The following is a 13,580-nucleotide window of genomic DNA, read 5'->3' as shown; positions in this document are numbered from 1 at the left end:
CTTCCCAGTACATAAGAAGGCAACTGACGGCCCTTCAGTCCTTAAGTTTACATCCTGCAGTTCCAGCTATAGGCAGAGACTAATGGGCTGCTTTTAGCTCCCTATTCTGAAGTTCTAGAAAAGAAAATGCGATTAGCCTTGTTTGTGTCCACTGCCCACTCCTAGTCCTACTAGCTAAGGTTAGGATGGCAAGCCTCACAAGCCAAACATTGCTGCCAGGGCATTGTATGGCAGTTCTCAGAGAAGGTACTATAAATACTCCAAAGTGTCTGTTTTACCTCTGTTCATCTCTAAAATCCTCATTTCAAAAGCATGAAGCCAACACTCATGGCATATTGTCTTTTCAGAGTCATACAGCCAGCCAGCATGGTTGGCTTGGACAGCAGTGGGCTCTGCATACTTGTCATGAATCATCATCGCTTCCGTTGCTTCCATGTACATGTGTAGTAGTGTTGGACTTCTGGCCATATCCCATTCAGCCAACATATGATGTACTTGTGCAAGGCGTACTGACTCATGCTTGCTACCTTACCTCTATTCCCCTTTCCTATTATACTTGCCTAGCTTAGACAATATCTTGGGCCCCTTACAGAGCTTGATCCTCCTGGCTTATGAAACATGTAAAAAGACATCTATCTTTCTTACTGTAGTTCACCTTTGGCAAGACATCTTCATTAATTTGTGCTTTTTTAAATACAGTTTCATTGTTATTTGATATTTTTTAGACAAAAAATTACGATGTCGCTATGGGTAGACTTCTAGAGTTTTATAAAGTTCAAATACTCAGCAGCTTCTAAGAGAAACTAACCTTTATTCTTAAATGTTCGCTGCTCATGTTATATTGAATTTACCTCACTTTGTGAAACCCATTGTTATCTGCCTCTTTTCTAGGTTCTTGCAAGAGTTGGGACGACATAACTATGTTACTGCTACTTCTTATCTTGAACTTATTGCCTCATTTCAACAGCTTTTGACAAAGAAACGACAAGCTGTCATGAATGCAAAACAACGATATACGAATGGACTCGACAAATTAGCTTTTGCTGAATCTCAGGTAAATTTGATTAGCTGCTCAAAAAGGCTATAATAGGAAATATAAAAAATTATAATAATAATAGCTATGATTTATTGAGATTATATTGTGTGGCAGGCACTGTGCTGTGTACATAATGTGCATTCCTTCCCTCACAAAAACTCTACGAGGTAGATACTTCATGACTCTCGTTTTACAGATGAGGAAGGTGAGTTCTAGAGATGTTGAACGTTGCCCAGATCACACAGACTCAAGTACATCCTGTTTTATTTTTAATCAATATCTTGACATTTAAGAGAATATAACAAGTCTGGGCTAACTTTTTATTATAACCATTGGTTAAATACAAGATTTGGTTTTTTTAAATGAGTCCAGTGCGAATAACACCTATTAGCATTAAACCCAAACCAAAAATCATTTAGCTAAATATAAATAACAGGTGTTTGGGCAGTTCATCTTTGCATTGCACATCCCGCAGATAGTATACTAGGCATCCCTGAGCTACTCCCTTCTCTGTCTGCATTTCTTCTGTGACAGCTGCACTCTCCCACTGCCCTGTCACATCACACACTCAAAAAAGATAAAGTCTTTTGTAAGGAAAACTGGCCACACTCTCATGGCTCTGTTTATCACACAGAGAACTGTAGGAAAAGTTAAGATTTTCTACCCTGACACTTTATGGTCGATTTAAGTTTCTATTTTCTGTGTTTGTTTCCGTAGCTATTGTAGCTATGGAAACTTAATGACAAATGATCTGTTTAGGTTGGTGAAATGCAGCTGGAGCTTGTTCAACTACAGCCCAAACTGGAGGAAGCGAAGATCGAGAACGCACACATGATGCAGGTAGAGCATCCTGAGATTTGTTTATTGATATTAAAGACACCTGAAATATGTAAAATCAGCCTTGAAAATAAACCTTAATTTAGATTGTAAGGTCTTTCCCATTCCTATTGAGTAGCTATCTTACTGAGTCCCACGTGGGTTCTGTCATTTTTGAGGGGAGGTGGGAAGCTCATTCCCAAATTAGGTCATTTTTTTCTCATCCTATCCTGAATCGTTCTACCCTTCAAAATGATGTGTTGGGCTGCCTAGCTTTCAAATATTCTTTTTGTCTCTGAGATTGAGAAGCCAATGGGATGTTTAAGAAATTGCCTTTATTTTGTCTTTCTTTTCTTCAGATTATCGAGATAGAGTCTGCACAAGTGGAAGCAAAAAGAAAGTTTGTCAAATTAGATGAAGAGATAGCCAGTGGGAAGGCTGAAGAAGCCCAGGCTCTGAAAAACGAGTGTGAAAGTGACCTTGCTGAGGCGATTCCGGCTTTGGAAGCAGCTCTGTCTGCATTGGATACACTAAAGGCACGTGTTTGAATTATCCGCCTTGTGTTTCATAAACAAAGTGAAACTTTGTACAGGTACTTGATTAATTAGGTATGGTTGTGTTTCAGTGAGTAGTATTACATTTTTCTTCCCAGCGAATTGCAACTTGGCCTTTTAACAGTACTTCCTTGATATTCAGATCCCATTCTTTGCCTTCTTTCCTAATCAGTGCCCTAACTTTCATGTAAGAGACCTCACAAGGCTGTGAATTCAACCTGTGGTTAATTCAGCGTCTTGCAGAATCAAACTGTCTGATTATCAGTTATATCAGCCCTATAGGTATAAGACAGGAGATTATTTTAGGGTGTCTATAGAAACCTCCTATTTCTTTTGATGTGTCTTGAACCAGGAATTTAAAACCCAAGCTTATTATCTTTTCTTTTATGCTCTTTGACACATTTAAAAGCCACATGCTACCCATTGTCATTCTCACCTTAAAGGCTTTTCATGGCAGCCACTCAACCTGACAAAGCCTTGTCACTCCAGTGTAGGTGACCATGAGTGTTAATTCAAGTAACTGGACTTTCAGCACTCCATCCTCTGATACTCACGGGATCTTTGGTGCCTTCAAACCCCACCAGTTCAGGTCATTAATACTACTGTCCCATATCCTTGAGAGTCTGTTACTTATATCCTTCCTGGTACTAAATACTGTTTTTTGTTTTGCTTAGGTTTAAAAAAAATTTTTTTAAATAAGTAATACATGCTTTTTGTAAAATATCCATAATATACAGAAAGGAATAAAGAAGAAGCAAATGGCCACCTATGATCAACAATTTCTTCCTTCCCAAATAACCACTGTGAAAACTGTGGAGGGGTCTGCCCTTCCAGACTTTTAAAATATAGTGTGTGGATAATTTTTTTAAATAATTTATTTTATTTTTATTGTTCTTGTTGAAAATATACACAGCAAAACATATACCAAATCAATTTCCACGTGTACAATTGGCATTGATTACATTCTTCAAGCCGTGCAGCCATCCTCACCTTCCTTTTTCAAATTGTTCCTCTCCAGTTAACATAAACTCAGTGCCCCCTAAGCTTCCTACCTAAACTTCTGAGTTGCTGTTGTCAATTTAATCACATATAGATAGTTCTTAAGAGAGCACAATGTTCAAGGCAGACATTCCTTACTAATTAAGCTAAATTATTGTTTGATTTGAAGGATACCGCCCAAATATTGCTTTATATGAGTTTAGGGTTCATTTGCAGAGAAGAGAATCAATTCTGTTTATTAAAAGCAGACAAGGATTCTTTAGGGAGTTTCACAAATGGATTACAGAACTGTTGGATGGACTGAAGAATTAGATCATAGGCTAAGCTGCCAGGAATGACTTCCAAAGCCAAGTTGTGGAAATGGTTTACCAGAGGATCAGCCCCTTTGAGTCCGAAGCCTATAGAGCCTTCCTGCAGAGCTGCTGGCTCCAGAACCGTACCGCCTCCAGTGTAACCAGAAAGGCAAAACAGACGCCTCAAGCCCTGCTGCTCTCTCCATTTATTCAATCTGAATTCTAGTATCACTCAACTGATCTGATGATAGAAACTAGTTTCCATCCCCAACTCTAGTTCCTGGGAACCTAAGGTGTATAATTGTTTTGTTTTCCAGCCTTTGGACTGTGGTAAGGGATGTCAGAAGGGTATTGGGGTAATAAGTAAGTGAATCCACAGTATCTGTCATAACAATATATATCTTTTTAGAAAATAAGTTTGGAATTGAAATCTACCTTTTTTTATTTCTTCGATAAAACTAATATTGTATGTAAGCAAATGTAGAATTATTCTTTGTCTAAATTAAGGGTTCTTAACCTGTGTTCCATGTATGGCTTGGTATGTGATCATATGCAGATTTTGTACATATGTGCAAATATTTTTTCTGAAGGGTTTATAGCTTTCATCATATTCTCACAAGAATCCATGAACCCCAAAATGTTTTGGAACCATTGATCTTAATCTATGCTAAATTCTCTTTGCCTAATTCTTTCATGTTCTAATTATTAATAGATGTTTGCAGCTGTTTCTTCTCATGTTGAGTCGTGCCACATCAGCAAATGAAGTTCCCAAAACTCAACTCCGTCCACATCATTAAGGTCGACTCTACTTTGAGAAGGCAGCACTTCTCCAGTTGTATTTTGAGTCCCTTCCAACCCGAGGGGCTCATCTTCTGGCCCTATACCAGACAATGTTCCGCTGCTATTCATTATATTTTCACTGGCCAGTTTCTCAGAAGTAGACTGCCAGGTCCTTCTTCCTAGTCCATCTTAGTCTGGAAGCTCCACTAAAACCAGTTCACCATGGGTGGCCCTGCTGGTATTTGAAATGTGGGTACCAGCATCACAGCAACACGCAAGCCACCACAGTATGACAAACTGACAGATAAGTGGTAAAGTAGAGGGTCAGTCAAAGAGAGGAAGACCCTCAATGACATGGATTGACACAGTAGCTGCAACGATGGGCTCAAGCATAACGATGGTTGTGAAGACGGCACAGGACGGGATAGTATTTCCTTCTGTTTTACATAGGGTGGCTCCAAGTCAGAAATGACTTGATGGCACCTAATAATAATAATAATATAATACCTTCACAACCATGCGAAGCAAAAAATGATTACAATTCCAAATGAAAAGAGATGATTTTCTTATGCTTTGATACTATTTTTAAAGTTCTCATTTTTTTTTAAGTAAACTGTTCTGAAGATGTCTGGTTTCTTTTGATATAGCCAGCTGACATTACCATTGTAAAATCAATGAAGAATCCTCCATCTGGTGTTAAACTAGTTATGGCTGCTATTTGTGTCATGAAAGATATAAAGCCAGAAAAAATTTCAGATCCATCAGGAACTGGAGGCAAGGTAATAACCAGGCACAGACTTAAACCATGTTCATGAACATACAGAGCACATTAGCAGCAACTGTTACTAGATTAAATGTTGACATTACCTAATCCAGGGAAGAAACATTGTTTTCCAGATTGAATGAATTTGATATAAGGTATGGAAAACATTATCACTATCCCTGTGTATTCCAGAGTAAAGCTAAGGCAATATAGTGTCAAAAATGTGGCCCCAGTTGTACCCATCTCGTTTTCCATCTATGCAGGACTCTCTACTGTAATGGGACTGGGATTGAATGAACACTGAGATTCTGTGCCTTTCTAGCTAAGATTCTCAAGAATGTGATATATAATAGATAGACGTTGTTCCTGAGCATTCAAAAACTCTGCGTGGAGTTAGGAATTACAGTGAAGTTGTTAAAAGTAGGTGCTCTGGAGCCAGGATGCCTGTATTCAGAAATCCTGACCCCGTAGCAGTGTGATCTTGGGCAAGGTGCTCAGCCTCTCCGGACCTCGGTTAAGAGTGGATAATGATAGTACCTACTGCACAATGTTGCTATGAATTAGATTAGTTAATACATATGAAACTCTTACATATAAAGTCTTAGAAATGAATAAATTCAGAGTAAATATTAGCTGTTATTACTATAGTTTAAGATACATCTCTAAAAAAAGGAAGGCAGAGTGTCTACTGTAAACAAAATTTATAGACTTATTTTCTTTACAATACCTGGGTTTGGCTTGAGATTTTTTTGGCAGTTCTGTCTTTTAGCAAGAATAAGGAAAATAAATAGGTTCTCAACATATCAAGTTATTTTCACTTGTTCTCTCCCTGTCACGCACACACACACACACACACAGAGAGGCCAGGCTTCTCTAAGAAGGAAAATGAATATTCAGCTAGTTACTCAACATCTTTTGTGAGCAGAAGTAGCCTGTGCTTCACCTTACACCTGGCAGACAAACGTGTAATCTTTGACTTTCTGCTTTCTCTTCTTTCTTTTACTTGGAGGTCCTAGGTAGGTGAGGTTGTCTATAGAAAAAACGTTTGTTAACTTTTGAGTTTGGAATAGTCAAAGAATAAAGGAAAATAAAAGTTGATATAATAAAAATTTATTTTCTTATATGAAATTTATATGGTAATTATGCTAGTTGCTTTTTAAAAATTTTCAAGAGAAATAATCACATTTTTCTTTCAAAGTTTAGTTTTTGATAATAAATCAACTTATATTTTTATGTTCACAAATGAAATATTTCATATATTTAACATGTTCCGGGGCTCTTTATTTCTAAGGAAATAAGAGTTGATATTTTGAAAGTATATAAATAGTTTCTCTAGATAAATATCTTAAATCAAGAAAAAAGTTGTATTGAGCATCTCTACTTGTTCATTTAATATGTTTCCATACATTTTGTTTATAGATATTAGATTACTGGGGACCTAGCAAAAAACTTCTGGGAGATATGAATTTCTTAAGAGATTTGAGAGAATATGACAAGGACAACATTCCAGTGAGTGCTTCAGTGAATTTTTTTCCTACAGATGTAACTTTGCAAAGATGTTTAAGATCTTTAACGTGATGCAATGTTATATAAAATAAGATAATTTATTTTATGAGTAGATAATATATAAAGTGATATTACATTTATTAATGACTATATTTTGAATCTAGATTCTCAGAATGCATAAAAGCACTACCTTTCAGGCCATTAGGAAGTCATTTAATAAATGACTGTTTAGTGTATTATTGACGAGTATTGACTTGGTGTATTGACAGGTCTCTTCTTGTAATAAATAGTTTATTAAGAAACCTGATACATAAACTTACATAAAATAAAAATATATAGTGCATTTTCTCTATCCAATTTTTGTTTATTAATGCTTAATTGTTCTCTTTCCTTGTGTTTCTATTCATTCTCCCTACCCATAAGTATTTTAAGTTTTTTTGAAGAGATGTCTTACCTTAATATGTGTAATGATTTCACAAATTTTGCTTACTCGTGTTTCTGCTACAATAGTGCTTATTTTAAAACTATCTCAAAGTATAGATTTTGATTTTTAATGGCAACACTATTTTCTACAAATGTTTTTGTTGTGTGTAATTTTTTTTATTCTATGATTATGTGATACATGTTGAAATTTAAAAATCTTAATCTGTCTTGTGTAGGTGAGTGTTATGCAGAAGATTCGTGGTGAATACTTAACAAACCCAGAATTTGACCCACCAAAGATTGCGAAAGCTTCTTCTGCAGCGGAGGGTCTATGCAAGTGGATCATGGCTATGGAAGTGTATGACAGAGTTGCAAAGGTATTTTGAGGATTAGTACATTCATTTTCTACTAAAATATTCTCAAAAATTAACACCTATGCATATATATACTAGTTAAATAGTTCCTAAAGGTTATTCCAGGAAGGCTGTGTCCTGATGCAGTATAGCCCTCAGACCCTGATTGAGAACCTAGTAGATAAAGATAATACTGTGTGTGACATAACCTCACTGGGGCTGTGTGGGTGATAGTGCTGTGGGAGCAGGGGTGCTTGCTGAATTTGGCCAGACTGACCTATGTCTATAAGACCTGGGTAAAGGGGAATTAAGGTATGATGAGGGGTGAGCAGAAGCAAAGAAAAATGCAAAACATCAAGGACAAAGAAGCAAACGGAAACTGGGATAAAAGAGTCCGAGTTAAGAAGACCCAGTAGGGTTAGGGGGCAGAGCATGGGAAGACCCCTTGAAGCAGTGGTATGCATCGATAGGGAGCCATTTATAGAGTACCCACTGAGAATCCCTGGGAGAGTGGAAAATGGTTAAGAGCGTTTTGTAAATTCAGCTAGCAAAGGACCAGGGAGCCAGGTATTGTCCTCTAGTAGCTTGCAGAATTTTACCCATGGAAGCAGGAAACATAAATAAAAAGGCAGATGAAAATACGTGGTAGTACCTACCTGCGTAGAACAAGCTCGGAGGAGAGAATCATCAGGCGGTAACAATTGGGAAAAGAGATACAATGTGTCTGTAGAGTGGTGAGAATTGGATTGTTAGTTTCCAGGTCTGAACAGGTATAAACCTATTAAAGAAATAAAATTAGTTTTATCTGGGATATCCTTCCATTGAACATCTTGTCCCTCCCCACAGTAGTCTCATGGCGGGTGGGCTAGCTCTCAACTCTGCTAATTTCTGCGTGGGCCGCAGAGCACGTGGAATCTTCTGAATCTCTCCTACACCACACAGAGGCCACGGTACTCAGGTTTTCCCCTGCCTGCCTGCTCTACACTCCACCCAGCCATTTGTATTCTGATGCAGCCATCCCCACGTTCTTACAGAAGGGCTGAAAGTAGCTATCTAGCAAGGTCTCCTCTGAAGTCCAAAGTAGGAAGGAGAGCTATCCACTTTCTCTGGGCTTATTTAACACATTTCCTCTTTGGAATTTCACAGACGGGGGTTGGGGGGGTGTGGGGGTGTGGGGGGGGTGTGGGGGGTGGGGGGGTGGGAGGAAAGGCACATTCCTGTATTTTCAACACTTATTATCACTGTTACCTGCTTTTCTCTTTTTTTAACTGAAGTTGAATGGCAACTTTTCATGATTTTGAGACAATTCAAACTATTTGTGACATTGTGCTAGTCCAGAGTAATTTATATAGTTTATATGTGACAGTTTTCTAGTCCAGAATGATTTATAGATTTTATAAAATATATAGGTATTTTACTTACTAGTGCATAAAAATAAGTTATAAGATTTTTGGTAAAATGTTTATTTTGTATAATCTATTATTGTAATGTATTTTTTAAAAAAATATTTATCGTGCTTTAAGTGAAAGCTTACAAATCAAGTCAGTCTGTCACATAAAAACTTATGTACACCATGCTACATACTCCCAGTTACTCTCCCCCTAATGAAACAGCCTGCTCTCTCCCTCCACTCTCTCTTTTCATGTCCATTTCACTAGCTTCTAACCCCCTCCACCCGCTCATCTCCCCTCCAGGCAGGAGATGCCAACATAGTCTCAAGTGTCCGCCTAATCCAAGAAACTCACTCCTCACCAGCATCCCTCTCCAACCCATTGTCCAGTCCAATCCATGTCTGAAGAGTTGGCTTCGGGAATGGTTCCTGTCCTGGGCCAACAGAAGGTCTGGGGGCCATGACCACCAGGGTCCTTCCAGTCTCAGTCAGACCATGAAGTCTGGTCTTTTTGAGAATTTGGGGTCTGCATCCCACTGCTCTCCTGCTCCCTCAGGGTTCCTCTGTTGTGTTCCCTGTCAGGGCAGTCATCGGTTGTAGCCAGGCACCATCTAGTTCTTCTGGTCTCAGGATGATGTAGTCTCTGGTTCATGTGGCCCTTTCTGTCTCTTGGGCTCGTAATTACCTTGTGTCCTTGGTGTTCTTCATTCTCCTTTGATCCAGGTGGGTTGAGACCAATTGATGCATGTTAGATGGCTGCTTGCTAGCGTTTAAGACCCCAGACACCACTCTTCAAAGTGGGATGCAGAATGTTTTCTTAATAGATTTTATTATACCAAGTGACTTAGATGTCCCCTGAAATCATGGTCCCCAAACCCCTGCCCCTGCTACACTGGCCTTCGAAGCATTCAGTTTATTCAGGAAACTACTTTGCTTTTGGTTTAGTCCAATTGTGCTGACCTCCCCTGTATTGTGTGTTGTCTTTTCCTTCACCTAAAGTAGTTCTTATCTACCAACTAATTAGTGAATACCCCTCTCCCACCCTCCCACCCTCCCTCCTCTTGTAACCACAAAAGAATGTTTTCTTCTTGGTTTAAACTGTTTCTCAAGTTCTTATTAATAGTGGTCTTATACAATATTTGTCCTTTTGCAACTGACTCATTTCACTCAGCATAATGCCTTCCAGCTTCCTCCGTGTTATGAAATGTTTCACAGATTCCTCACTGTTCTTTATCGATGTGTAGTATTCCATTTGTGAATATACCATAATTTATTTATCCATTCATCCATTGATGGGCACCTTGGTTGCTTCCATCTTTTTTGCTCTTGTAAACAGTGCTGCAGTGAACACGGGTGTGCATATATCTGTTTGTGTAAAGGCTCTTATTTCTCTAGGATATATCCGAGGAGTGGGATTTCTGGATTCTATGGTAGTTCTATTTCTCGCTTTTTAAGGAAGCGCGAAATAGATTTCCAAAGTGGTTGTACCATTTGACATTTCCACCAGCAGTGTATAAGTGTTCCAGTCTCTCCACGGCCTCTCCAACATTTATTATTTTGTGTTTTTTGGATTAATGCCAGCCTTGTTGGAGTAAGATGAAATCTCATTGTAGTTTTGATCTGCATTTCTGTAATGGCTAATGATCGTGAACATTTCCTCATGTATCTGTTAGCTACCTGAATGTCTTCTTTAGTGAAGTGTCTATTCATATCTTTTGCCCATTTTTTAATAGGGTTATTTGTCTTTTTGCAGTTGAGTTTTTGCAGTATCATGTACATTTTAGAGATCAGGCACTGATCAGAAATGTCATAGCTAAAAACTTTTTCCCGGTCGTAGGTAGTCTTTTTACTCTTTTGGTGAAGTCTTTGGATGAGCATAGGTGTTTGATTTTTAGGAGCTCCCAGTTGTCTAATTTTTCTTCTGCATTCTTAATGTTTTGTATACTGTTTATACGATGTATTAGGGCTCCTAACATTGTCCCTATTTTTTCTTCCATGATCTTTATCATTTTAGATTTTATATTTAGGTCTTTGATCCATTTTGAGTTAGTTTTTGTGCATGCAGTGAGGTATGGGTCTTATTTATGTTTTTGCAGGTGGATATCCAGTTATGCCAGCACCATTTGAGAAAAAGACTGCTTTTTCCCCATTTAACTGTTTCGAGGCCTTTGTCAAATATCAACTGCTCATATGTGGATGGATTTATGTCTGGATTCTCAATTCTGTTCCATTGGTCTATGTATCTGTTGTTGTACCAGTACCAGGCTATTTTGACTACTGTGGCGGTATAATAGGTTCTAAAATCAGGTAAAGTAAGGCCTCCCACTTTGTCCTTCTTTTTCAGTAATGCCTTATTTATCCAGGGCCTCTTTCCCTTCCATATGAAGTTGGTGATTTGTTTCTCCATCTCATTAAAGAATGTCTTTGGGATTTTGATTGGAATTGCGTTAAATGTATAGATTGCTTTTGGTAGAATAGACATTTTTATAATGTTAAGTCTTCCCATCCATGAGCAAGGTACATTTTTCCACTTATGTAAGTCTCTTTTGGTTTCTTGCATAAGTGTACTGTAGTTTTTTTTGTATAAGTCTTTTGCATCTCTGGTAAGATTTATTCCTAAGTATTTTATCTTCTTGGGGGCTACTGTAAATGGCATTGATTTGGTGATTTCCTCTTCAATGTTCTTTTTGTTGGTGTAGAGGAATCCAACTGATATTTGTATGTTTATCTTGTATCCTGATACTCTGCTGAACTCTTCTATTAGTTTCAGTAGTTTTCTGGAGGATTCCTTAGGGTTTTCTGTGTATAAGATCATGTCATCTGCAAATAGAGATACTTTGACTTCTTCCTTGCCAATCTGGATGCCCTTTATTTCTTCATCTAGCCTAATTGCTCTATCTAGGGCTTCCAGCACAATGTTGAGTAAGAGTGGTGATAAAGGGCATCCTTGCCTGGTTCCTGATCTCAGTGGGAATGCTTTCAGGCTCTCTCCATTTAAGGTGATGTTGACTGTTGGCTTTGTATAAATGCCCTTTATGATGTTGAGGAATTTTCCTTCTATTCCTATTTTGCTGAGAGTTTTTGTCATGAATGGGTGTTGAACTTTGTCAAATGCCTTTTCTGCATCAATTGATAAAATCATGTGATTCTTATCTTTTGTTTCATTTATGTGGTGGATTACATTAATTGTTTTTCTAATGTTGAAGCATCCCTGCATACCTGGTATGAATCCCACTTGGTCATGGTGAATTATTTTTTTGATATGTTGTTGAATTCTATTAGTTAGAATTTTGTTGAGGATTTTTGCATCTACATTCATGAGGGATATAGGTCTATAATTTTCTTTTCTTGTGGTGTCTTTACGTGGTTTTGGCATCAGGGATACGGTGGCTTCATAGAATGAGTTTGGTAGTATTCTGTCCTTTTCTATGCTCTGAAATACCGTTAGGAGTAGTGGTGTTAACTCTTCTCTGAAAGTTTGGTAGAACTCTTTGGTGAGGCCGTCCAGATCAAGGCTTTTTTTTTGTTGGGAGTTTTTTGATTACCTTTTCAATCTCTTCTGTTATGGGTCTATCTAGTTGTTCTACCTCTGTTTGTGTTAGTTTAGGTAGGTAGTGTGTTTCTAGGAATTCATCCATTTCTTCTAGGTTTTCTAATTTGTTTGAGTATAGTTTTTCATAATAATCTGATATGATTCTTTTAATTTCAGTTGGGTCTGTTGTAATGTCGCCCATCTCATTTCTTATTCAGGTTATTTGCTTCCTCTCCTGTTTTTCTTTTGTCAGTTTGGCCAGTGGTTTATCAATTTTGTTGATATTTTAAAAAAAACAGCTTTTGGTCTTGTTAATTCTTTCAATTGTTTTTCTGTTTTCTATTTCATTTAATTCAGCTCTAATTTTTATTATTTGTTTTCTTCCGGTGCCTTTGGGTTTCTTTTGTTGTTCTCTTTCTATTTGTTCAAGTTGTAAGGATAATTCTTTGATTTTGGCTCTTTGTTCTCTTTGGATGTGTGTGTTTATTGATATAAATTGGCCTCCGAGCACCGCTTTTGCTGTGTCCCAATGGTTCTGATAGGAAGTGTTTTCATTCTCATTGGTTTCTATGAATTTCTTTATTCCATCCTTAATGTCTTCTATAATCCAGTCTTTTTTGAGCATGGTATTGTTCAGTTTCCAAGTGTTTGATTTCTTTTCCCTGCTTTTCCTGTTATTGATTTCCACTTTCATGGCCTTATGGTCAGAGAAGTTGCTTTGTAATATTTCAGTGTTTTGGATTCTGCTAAGGCTTGTTTTATGACCTAATTTGTGGTCTATTCTAGAGAATGTTCCATGTGTACTAGAAAAGAAAGTATAGTTGGTTGCTGTTGGGTGGAGTGTTCTGTATATGTCTACGAGGTCAAGTTGGTTGATTGTGGCATTTAGATCTTCCTTGTCTTTATTGAGCTTCTTTCTGGATGTCCTGTCCTTCACTGAAAGTGGTGTGTTGAAGTCTCCTACTGTTATTGTGGAGCTGTCTATCTCACTTTTCAATGCTGTTAGAGTTCGTTTTATGTATCTTGCAGCCCTGTCATTGGGTGCGTAAATACTTAATATGGTTATATCTTCTTGGTGTATTGTCCCTTTAATCATTGTATAGTGTCCTTCCTTATCCTTTCTGATGGATTTAAC

At 37.8% G+C, this 13,580-nt stretch overlaps 1 protein-coding gene across 10 annotated transcripts in view; it reads left to right on the top strand.

Annotated features, from left to right (window-relative positions):
* The window catches only part of DNAH12 (dynein axonemal heavy chain 12), a 210,342-nt gene that overhangs the window by 111,098 nt on the left and 85,664 nt on the right, over positions 1–13,580 (top strand). For all 10 annotated transcript variants that reach the window (XR_007514395.1, XM_049861985.1, XM_049861986.1 and 7 more), the window contains 6 exons: positions 892–1,054; positions 1,796–1,876; positions 2,212–2,388; positions 5,126–5,257; positions 6,661–6,750; positions 7,407–7,547. Coding sequence is in view for 9 of the 10 variants with exons in the window: in XM_049861985.1 (XP_049717942.1) it covers positions 892–1,054; positions 1,796–1,876; positions 2,212–2,388; positions 5,126–5,257; positions 6,661–6,750; positions 7,407–7,547 (784 nt within the window). In the remaining variant the exon portion in view is untranslated. The remainder of the gene's footprint in view (positions 1–891; positions 1,055–1,795; positions 1,877–2,211; positions 2,389–5,125; positions 5,258–6,660; positions 6,751–7,406; positions 7,548–13,580) is intronic.

The sequence above is a fragment of the Elephas maximus genome, chromosome 20 (assembly GCF_024166365.1).
Source record: "Elephas maximus indicus isolate mEleMax1 chromosome 20, mEleMax1 primary haplotype, whole genome shotgun sequence".
Classification (NCBI taxonomy): Eukaryota; Metazoa; Chordata; class Mammalia; order Proboscidea; family Elephantidae; genus Elephas; species Elephas maximus.
The sequence above is the reverse complement of the archived record's forward strand: the minus strand, read 5'-3'. Positions and strand labels throughout refer to the sequence as shown.